The sequence below is a fragment of the Siphateles boraxobius genome, unplaced genomic scaffold (assembly GCF_051911475.1).
Source record: "Siphateles boraxobius isolate OS27281-9 unplaced genomic scaffold, OSU_SipBor_1 66, whole genome shotgun sequence".
Lineage (NCBI taxonomy): Eukaryota > Metazoa > Chordata > Actinopteri > Cypriniformes > Leuciscidae > Siphateles > Siphateles boraxobius.
The window spans coordinates 24,869,725-24,880,787 of NW_027509193.1; the positions used below are offsets into that span (position 1 = coordinate 24,869,725).

The 11,063-nt window shown below is 37.0% G+C and overlaps 1 protein-coding gene across 1 annotated transcript; it reads right to left on the reverse strand.

Annotated features, from left to right (window-relative positions):
- Positions 1 to 1,150: 1,150 nt before the first annotated feature.
- On the reverse strand, positions 1,151 to 10,694 carry LOC143722069 (uncharacterized). Its single transcript, XM_077213208.1, has 7 exons — positions 10,466 to 10,694; positions 7,849 to 7,944; positions 7,371 to 7,454; positions 7,200 to 7,262; positions 2,369 to 2,434; positions 1,877 to 2,013; positions 1,151 to 1,460 (listed from the first exon to the last, which is right to left on the reverse strand). The coding sequence occupies exons 1-7, from the start codon at positions 10,587 to 10,589 to the stop codon at positions 1,272 to 1,274; spliced, it is 759 nt and encodes a 252-aa protein (XP_077069323.1). The 5' UTR covers positions 10,590 to 10,694; the 3' UTR covers positions 1,151 to 1,271.
- Positions 10,695 to 11,063: the final 369 nt, after the last annotated feature.

Genomic DNA, 11,063 nt, shown 5'->3' on the forward strand with positions numbered 1-11,063 from the left:
TCTGAACCATTTTGGATTTTAGCATTTGTCATGCTGCCTCCTTAAGATGATTTCTTTAATCTGTTGAGTATCTCATTTGTTATTAGCTGTGGATAAAAGCATCTGCTAAATAAATAAAGGTACATGTAAATATAAAAAGGAAATTTTCATTCAGATGGTGGGCTTTTATCCTATTATAGTGTTTAGTAGTTTCAGCCAGAACTTAAATGTGACTATACATCTCATAAGATCATGGTTATTTATAGAAAACAAATGCAGGAGAAAAGAAGAAATATATTTACATTAATACTGACAGCCTTATTATGTGATAGTATAAGTCATTATTATATAATTATAAGTTAAGGAGAAGCACTTACTCTTATCTTTACCCACTGGCGTCAGTTTTGAGTCTGATAAATAATTCAAATATACATTTTCAGGCATCTTTTGTCTGAAGAGAGATATTTAATGCAGTGAAGAGAGAACTGAAGCACTCGAGTCTCATGACAAAAAAGCAGGTTTCTGGGGGCTTTATTCGACCACATCGACCAAATAACCATGCATGCAAAATTTCCAGTCAGCTGCTTATTAGTGGTACATGTTTTTAACCATATTATACCTCACATGTCTTTTCATTTGGCATTATTTTGCTAAATTGTTGCTTTTTATAGTTGGTATTCACTGCAGAAAAATAATTTGATAATGATTTATTGTTAATGGAAAAAATGATAAACCTCTTGAGATAAAAAATAAAAATACAAAAAGTTACAATTACAGCAATTAACACAAATTATAGTTAATATACAACAAAAATTTTGATGTATAAAAACATTATACTGTTAACAACAGAGGATGAGATTTAAAAGGAGAGATAAGCCTGCATATTTAATAATGTATAGCTAGAAAATAACATTTTAAAAATACTATTATTGCTATGGAAGATAGACCATAAGAAGGATTTGCTGCAGACAGTTATTCCAAATAGACAGATTATTAAAGGAATTTACCATGAGATAGGCTTTGCACATGGTTAATTATAATTTTAAAAATTACAATAAAGAGGAATCTGTAATTATTCACTAGACTTATGGCAATAAATTGTTGTACATTAATCACATAAGTTTTACACATTTTCATTAGAATTTAAAAAACATAAAAACATTTCAGTAGATTACCATATCAAACATGAAATAGTATGGAAATGTGAAAACAAGTATACAAAAAGGAATATCAAATAAGACTAACCTTATATACATATGAGGACAGTTAAAAAAAAACAAAAAACTCTAGGTCTACTGAAGGCATTGGATTTCACAAATGCTCCTCTCTTCTCTCAAGCAAGAAATGTCTTCTTGTGCATTTCCTTTGAGTACAGAACAGTTGTGTTGTTTGGAATTCAGATCTGCCCAGTTCCCATCACTGTTCCCAGTCCAGTAGAGATCAGATTCACCAGCAACACACAGTCTCCGACCGAGAAATTCCTGCGTAACAAAACACATCATATTATGTACTGTTTATTCTATTATGGCTTTATCATAAAATATTTATGTATGGCTTTACACACTGAAATATCAATAGTAATATTACTGTTTTGCAACTTTTTTAAAAATCTATTATAGTAATATTACTGTTTTGCCACTTTTTTTTTGAAAACACAATGTGGGTTTTCACATATGGTCTCCCTTCTCTCACATTCGTATCTCTTTTAAAAACTGTGGTTTCATTCATCATTTTCAATTAAATCTTGTGTATGGCTTTATCAATTACAATATATTTTATTACCAAATTACATTTGCCTCAACTTTGTAGCAGTTTCACACCTGGAGCCACTTCTCTCTCACATTTGTTCTTTTAAAACCATGCACAATGTCAGGATAATACAGACATTTATATGTACCTTCTCCTCTGTGTTGTTAATAAAGACCAAATCACCACCCAGATCCTGGCAGTGCTTTCTGCTGGAGCTCCAGCTCTTGTTGTGCTTGGAAAAAACATAGAAGCTGCCGTTGCCTTTTAACCACTGCACTGGCAAATCTACAGAGACAGGGTTTAAAAAAAAAAAAAAGGAAACAAGATTGTATGTCTGTTTCAGGTCTGTGGTTTAGATAGAAGCACGTTTGTAGGTTGTAACAAAGCGGAAACCCCGCTGAACTGCACCTTTACATACTTTAAATGGGGTTCTAAAATATTTTGGAATGACTCATTGCTAAAAACATAAGAATAGACATGGTAAGATGACTCCGACAGAATGTGTACAGAAGCACAGAGCATTCAAGACTGTTATTTTACTGATAAAAAAAGTAAAAAGACTGATTACTTTAGGCGGTTCAGGATTTTGAAGATAATCCACCGGCTCTTGTGTATGTTGAAAAACAAGATATATTTTTACCTGGGCAGTAATCAAATGACCTCAGTTCCTCCTCATACGTGCACCCTGGACTACCTTGTTCACTTTCTTTATAGGGGTGTGAGGAATAAAGAAAATCAAAGATTACTTAAAGTCACCATGAAATCAAAATTGACCACACTCAACAAATATTTCACTCTCTTTTTAAAAGCACAATATGTAAGATTTTTGTATTAAAATCACCAAAAACCACTAGAACAATGTTATATATTTTGTTGATTTGTGTACTTACATTATCCCAAATGTTTCTAACAATGTTTAAATCCAGAGAAATCAGCTATTTTACCCAGTGTAACATCCTGTGTAATTGTATCGCCTGTCAATGACGTAATATATCCACGTTACCCTTGATTTCTGCTTTAATATATTGTGTTTTATTAGACAGTTGAGCAACTGTTTGGATACATTTATCAAACGAAAACGTATATAGCTCAACACGGTTAGTCTTATTGTTTGAATCTCATTTTCTTGAATTACCGTGAGTAACATGTTTGTACCTGAAAAGTAAATCAGACAACACTATTATGTCAAGTTGCTAACATGGCATAATCAGAAAGAGCTTTATTTGTAGTAGTAACAGTTATACAACATTTCCTCCACTGCTCAATATTAAAATGAATTGAATGCCATTTAGCAACAAAAGTCATATAAACATAAAATGTTTATATATTTTAGATATACGTATGCATCTTGGTCTAAAAGGGTTGGTCCTTTTCTCTTAAAGGATTAGTTCACCTCAAAATGAAAATTTCCTAATAATTTACTCACCCCAATGCCATCCAAGATATCCATGTCTTTCTTTCCTCAGTGGAAGATATACGTTTTTTGAGGAAAACATTTCTGGATTTTACTTCGAATAATGGACTTCAATGACAACCACTGTTGTGAAGTCCAAATCAATGCAGTTTCAAAGGTCTTTGAAGTGCTTGAAAATGCTGTGCACGATCGCAGCTGATGAAGAGAGTCTTGTTTAGCGAAACGATAGGTCATTTAAAAAAATTTAAAAAATTATATATATATATATATATATATATATATATACTTTTCAATTACAATTGTTCGGATTGAGCTGATCTGCAACACGCCGAGAACTACGCCATGAAAGGTCATGTCCATGTTGCCAGCGGAAGTACCGCCCTACTGTTTACAAAAAGAACCAATACAATTCGAACTATTCTCCTTCGCACGGTCGAGTGGGGCGGTACTTCCGCTGGCGCTGGCGACATGGACATGACCTTTCAACATGATGACGTAGTTCCCGGCGCGTTGCAGATCAGCTCAATCCGAACAATTGTAATTGAAAAGTATATACAGTATATATAATTTTTTTTCTTTTAATTGACCTATCGTTTCGCTAGATAAGACTCTCTTCATCAGCTGCAATCTTGCACAGCCGTTCCAAGCACTTCAAAGACCTTTGAAACTGCATTGATTTGGACTTCAAAACAGTGGTTGTCATTGAAGTCCATTATTCGAAGAAAAATCCAGAAATGATTTCCTCAAAAAAATTATGAGGAATTATGAGGAAATTATTCCTCAAAGACATGGATATCTTGGATGGCATTGGGTTGAGTAAATTTTCATTTTGAGGTGAACTACTCCTTTAATAAGTAATGGGTGTGTTTTAGGCGTAACATGCAATAAACCAATCAGAGTCACATCTCACTTTCCCTTTAAAAGCCAGTTGCGCTCGCGTCATGGCGGATTGCTATTTACTTGGCGGAACTTGATAGTGGAAAGACTGAACGGTAAATCGCGCGAGCAGACCGTACGGGACAAGCCGATTTCCACCATATATTTATGTAGCTACACAATATTAATATTTTACATTGTAATCGTTATTTTTAATATTTGGCATGTTTGTGTGCTACTACGCGTCTCTGTGTGTGTAATAAGCAGTGTTGGGCCCGTCTATAGGCGGACGTTACTGCTCTTTAAAGGGTAACTAAACCCCTGGTCAGAGCCTGACTCCACCCACTGGCAATATTTGAAAAATGCTGGAAAAGTGGGCAGAGCCCAGCGGAGATAGGGGGGACGAACCGAGGGTGGGGCTGAGACCTTGCACCTGAGACCCCGCAGAGACGGATTGATTGACAGCTGCTGTCAGACTATAAAATGAAGAGTGACTGGAGTGACGCAAGTTGCTTTGCAACAGAGCTGTCATTTTAAGTCGAGGATGTTGAATTGTCTGTGGACACAGGGCCAGAGCCATATCAATTCGAGCCGCTGGCTCAAACTGCGGTCTTAAAGGAGCCGTATGTAAGAATGTGGCCAAAACTGGTACTGCAATCCCTTTCAAATTACTGTAGAGCGGTGTATCCCCTCTCCCTGCTCCCTGACTCGAGGTTGCCAGATAGGCTGCAGGATCCAGCAGGAACGTAGGCTGCTACAAGAAGCATTTTCTATTTCTTATGTTTATGCTTCAAATGAGAGAGTAATTATATATCGCAAAAATTTACTAATGGCTATTAGCCAAGTATAATCGTAAAGATGTACGCTCGTATGTGACAGTACATTGTTAGAACAGTAGCTGTTAGTCTAACTTGTAATGGTAGGTATCTGTCATTAACGAAAGTACAAGTAAATGTGAAAGATTTCATGTCATTCTATTATTTTTGGCTGTAGAACTTGCATGATAAACAATAATGGGCGTGCTAATGTTGTTTTTCTCAGCGTCTCATCATAATGACAGAGAAATGTCCATTTACATCAAGTACAAGTTAGCCAAGATGTATCTTACCTGTCCAGGAGAAAATTAGCAACGTTGGCGTCTGTCTTCAAATTCTTCTCCTTTTTCAGCCGTCTCCATCTTTCAAAAGCATCTTCTATACAGATCCTTGTTTTAGGTCGGACTTTGACACGAAGTATTTCGGATTCATAACGAGTTTTTTTGGTTTATTATCCGATTCCGACACGTTTGTAGCTGCAACTGTGGTAACTATAGCGCAGAGCTGGCAACCTGGATGCCGCAACACTACTGACTTCGTGATTGGTAGATAGGTGGAGGGTGGCGCATCAGACCAAAACACAACATGACAACATCAACATCAGTTGAGGGCTGCAACTTCACTTTTTAAATGACAATATCCTGGCCGGACTACTGTTGTCAGTGATATAAGAATTTGAAATGAACATGATTTCTTAATGTCTAGTGACATATAAGGGCCATTTTATGATTAACTGAAATCAATTTCTTACATACAGCTCCTTTAACTCCCGCATTGCGATTGGCATCCGATGAGTTTTATCGAGTTGATCTCAATAGCACGCAATCTCTGTAGGCATATTCATGTTTTGCTGCTATGTGAAAAAATCCAGCAAAATGCCCCGCGTGTTTGTCGACCCCAGAGGATTAACTTTAGCCTAACCATAAATTGTGATTAAAATATATATGATCACTCACCTCAAGACGCCGCTGCAAAGTAGAGTTTGGGGGTGTAGTCTAATATGTAGTCATTTTTCATTACGGAAGTATTTTTTGGCACACAGTGCGCGACAAATCAATCACTCCTTTAGACTGGCTTCCTGCACATTCATTCACTGAGCTTGCGGCTGCTGCAACTTGCGCTCTCTTCACGACTCAACCTCCACGGACAGTTTTTAATGTTTTATCAGACAATAACTAGGCCTACTCAAGATTTTGCTTTAGAATAATTTTCGGGACATACAGGGCAGGATTCGGGATTTGGGACAACAGCTTAGATTTCGGGACTGTCGAAACAGTGGTTTTGACAAAACAAGATGGTTTTTATACTGCCAAGGGCGTGGTAGCTCGTACCAAGTGCGTGGTGAGCTGGAACCTGCTTATGTCACCTCCCACCCCTTACATCACGAACCACCCCAAACATCCAATAGGAAAATTCAACTGCAGTAGCCACTGTTCAACCTGAAGAGGGCAGCACTCAGACGTTTTTACACCATAGACATCATACAGATAGACGCCCTATCGACCGCTACTGCCTATTGGCGCGGACGAGCCGTGGGCCCGCCATCTTAAACCGGTCACCCGGTGTAATCTGTTTGGCAGGTGCAATGAGCTGCCAGCGCATTTAATTAATCATATATCACTGAATACCGAACTGATTTTCGGGTGGGTTTTTTTTGCTGCAAAGGTCATACACGTAGCTACGATACAGGACACATTGAATATTTTGTTCACAAAATACAACCAATAGTACGGTAATGTTAAATCTTACTTGTGAAAAGTAATCCCCGAGTGATGGTCCGCCGATTTGAGCAGGAATATGCTGCACAGTGCTCTGGCATCTACTGGTGCTATGCAACGCAAATAGGAGTATGACCGGTTTAAGATGGCGGCCGCATTTCTTGCGCCGCAGCGGCCAATAGGGCATCTAGTCTCGATGTCTATGTTTTTACACCATATATTGTAGAATTAAAACACTTTATACCCAAATGTCAAAAAAGTTACTCGAATCAATGAACAGCACTAATAAAGCCCCATTCTTATAGACCATTAACTAAAATAAGTTGGTTTAGGGTTTAGTTACCCTTTAAAAACAAAGGAAATATTGCGCCATTGACCCTAGACCAGGTTTCAGTTGGTCAATGGTGCAGTTTATTTCAGTTGCCTCAAAATAGCAACACGCTAACAATGTGCCTGAACACACTTCGTTTTTAGACCAGCACGCCCAATTTCCCATTTAAACAACGTGGCGTCGCGATTGCCGCCTGCATAGCGCCGGGTTTTTGATAGGGCCCTACACATCTCATGTTCCTATAACTTTAGGAAATTGTCATTAGAATATCATATAACATTTGAACATAAATTATAGCCTACAGATGAATGATTTACCTGAAATTGAGCAGTTTGTTACCGGCTCACAATGCAACAACATATTTTTGACTTTAATGAAATCTGCAAAAGTAAGAACAGTGAAATAAAAAAAATTATGTAGCTAAATGTAAATATACCTCTGATGCTGTATGCAACGTAATAGTTCTTGTAAAATATGAGTATACTTACACAAATATGCCAGCAGCCCATTTACAAGCAGAGACAGGACCAGGAAAACAGCAATAACGGCAGAGATAGACCTACATTTCCTACCTACAAAATAAAATACATTTTAAAAGTGGAGAATACTGAAGAAAAATATTTTAATTCAGTAGATTACACCTCTGCACCAACAGAGAGTTATTAAATATATTTTTATGTCTAAAAATAGCATTTTCATTTCAAGTTAAGTATTGTTTCAGATAAAACTGTTGCTATGGCTTGGTTACCCCATAATTTGCTAAATACATATTTAGCAAACTCTAATTTGTTTTAAAATTGTTTGAAAACGCGGATGAAACGTTACATATACTTATTTTAAACGAATACTGAGTTTTACCGTTTTCTTAAACCTCTTTTGGGCTCAAAGAAACATGGTTTTGTGCCACACACACTAAACCTAAATTTAGAACCACAACCACAAGGAGAAAAAGAATCAAGTACTTACTTCCAAGTGAATCCTTTTTCATCCATCTAGTGTTGTCATAAATATGATCAGACATGTCATGCTTGGGCATTTTTGTGTCAAACAGAGAGGTGTGCACTGTGCAGCAAGAGATGTGGTGAAGTGAGATCAGGCTGTCAGTGAAGACACACTCATGTCAACCCAGTGTCATTTCCTCTTAACATGATGGGTTATCATGCTGGTAGCTTTAGATATGTCTATAGAAATATTTTTCTCTTGCCAGTGCATATTACATATGTATAAGCCTATCTATAGTCAATAAAACCCCAAAAAGCCAATGTGTCACAAGACAATATAAAAATTAGCCAACTGTATGTTAATGTTTCTAAATAATGATCAAATGTAGATAAGAAAATACATCTATTTATCACTATCAGCTAGTACTCGCAACAACAAAAAAACTTTATTTAACCACTTACACCCTGAAGGCATTTTATAATTAATTGTAGGAATATTTGAATAATTCAATTGAAATGAAAACCATTTATTTAAGTTAAACTTCATTCAATTCATTCACAGCAATTCATTCAAGTTAAATGAACACCATTAATTCTAGTTAGATGTTCAGTACATGGTTGATTCTATTGGGTTTTTACTTGTTTCACAGGTGGAACCACTGTCCATGAAGGAATCATATTCAGCCAAAGAGCTATTGTTTTAGTGTAGACGTTATATTTGCACAACTGCCTCATTAGTTGCCCAAGAGCATCATTGGCTGCATCTGAAATACTGTTTCTCTACTAGTTCTCTATCACCACTGTTCATATACTGTTACAGCGTCCAGTCTCCCTGATTCCACCATTTCTCAGCCACGAGCACCCTCTCCTGAATTCTAGTGATTTGCAAACTTTCTCCCTAGTATGCATCATTGACGCTCTGATTACCTTCACCTGTTCTGAATCATATCTCATTGCCCAGCCTTTATCTGCCTCGTTCATGGAGCGTTCTTTGCGAAGTATTGCCTCTCTATGTGTGCATGTCCGAGCAATTCTCCTATTCCTCAGTCTACCTGTTTCATCTGACCCACGCTGAATTAACCTTGTCTGGTTGTCCGCAGCCTGCCTCTCGACCTCCAGCCCGTCCCGGATTCTGATTCTCTGTCGCCACCCTTGACCCTAAGCCTGTCCCTGGATACTGAAGGTTCGCTGCCAGCCCCCGACCTCCTGCCCGGTTCGACTCACGTCTTAGCCTGCCTCTTATTATTATTATTATCCTGAGTTACCTTTTGTCTGACTTTTCTGTTTAATAAATCTGTTGCATATGGATCAGTCTCGACCCTCTGAGTCATTACATATACAGTGGTGCTCAAAATTAATGGTACCCCTGGTAAATATGATCAAAAATGGCTGTAAAAAAAAAAAAATCTGCATCGTTTATCCTTTTGATCTTTCATTAAAAAATTCGCAAAAAATCTAACCTTTCATTGAAGTAAAAGAATTGAAAGTGGGGGGTAAATCACATTATGAATAAATGCTTTTCTCTAAAACACGCTAGCCATAATTATTGGCTCCCTGTTATTAAATACGTTTTGCAACCTCCTTTTGCCAAGGAAACAGCTCTGAGTTTTCTTCTATAATGCTTGATGAGTTTGGAGAACACTTGACAGATCAGAGACCATTCCTCCACAGAATCTCTCCAGATCCTTCAGATTCACAAGTTCATGTTGGTGTTTCTTCTCTTCAGTTCAGGATTTTTCTTGAAACCCTCCCAAACAACATGTGGTGATGTAGGGGTTGTTTGATACATTTTTAGGCTTTCTGGCCCCCAAGACTCAAGTAATCTCTGCATTTCTCCATCTGTGATCCTTAAAGAGTCTTTGGCCACTCAAACTTTCCTCTTCACTGTGCATTAAGACAATATAGAGACACGTCCTCTTCCTGGCAGATTATTAACATCTTTAGTTGACTGCAACTTCTTAATTATTGCCCTGATGGTCAAAATGGGGATTTTCAATTCTTTAGCTATTTTCTTACAGCCACTTTCTATTCTGTAATGCTCAACAATCTTTTGATGCACATCAGAACTATATTCTTTGGTTTTACTCATTGTGATGGATGATTAGGCGAATTTGGCCTTTGTTTCTCCTCATATTTAAACTCCTGTGAAACAAGAAGTCATAGCTAGACAATTTCATGTTCTAGTCACCCTGCCTGGTGTGCTAAAAAAAGGAAAATATTAATGGGAATATACTTCAGAGATATGTTACTTGTAAAAAATTCTAGGGGTGCCAATAATTGAGGCCAACGTGTTTTATTTAATAATGTGACCCATTTTCCTACTTATAAATTAAATTCACATCTTTGTACATTGGTACTATTTATAGGACTTGTCTGGCTTCTCCTGTTTATTTAAGGCAGTTTACATTTTCATAAAGTGATCAAGCTTTTTTCCCCTTCATAACTACACTTTTATTCTGCCTTATAGTTATGCTTTATTATTTACAATATTTTAAATGTCCTTTTTAACTTTATCATCTTTAATTTTATTGTCTGTATAGGGGGCTTGCAGAAAGCACATTTCACTACCTCTGTTAAGGATGTTTAAATGACAAATAGAAACTTTTAGTGAGTAAATATTTATTAAGAACATGGAATCTCACAAATGCTTCTCTCCTTTCTCAGGCACAAAACATCTCCCCACTTCGACTCGGTCGTTCGTCCATTCAATACAACACAATCTTCTCCCAGAGGATTGTCTGCTGATTTGTGATCATCAGGGGGCATTGCCCAGAAACTGACAAATATATAAATAATCAATCAATAAATAAATCATTTAGAGTGTAAAGCTGCATAAAAATGTATCATATATCCAAACAGATTCCAAATTGAAAGGGACATTTTTAAACATCAGATACATTTATTAAAACAGACATTTAAAATAATACTTGCCCAAGATGATCCTTGGTGTCATCCATCCACAGCCAAACACCTTCGTTGCGGCTATCAGTCAGACCAATCCAGTATAACGTTTGTGCGCCAATAATGCGAATTTGGTTTGCAAGAAGTTTCTACAATAGAAAGTTCTGTCATGAAACTCTAGACGGCGCAGGCTAATATGTCCTTAACTACTGCGTAATTCTAACATCATTCTCTATAGAGCACCGCTGATTGGTTACTCCTGTATCAGTAGCCAATAATATAGCTGCTCAACCTTCAAATACTTGGTTAGATTTGTCTTAACAGTGCAGTGCGCTTTCA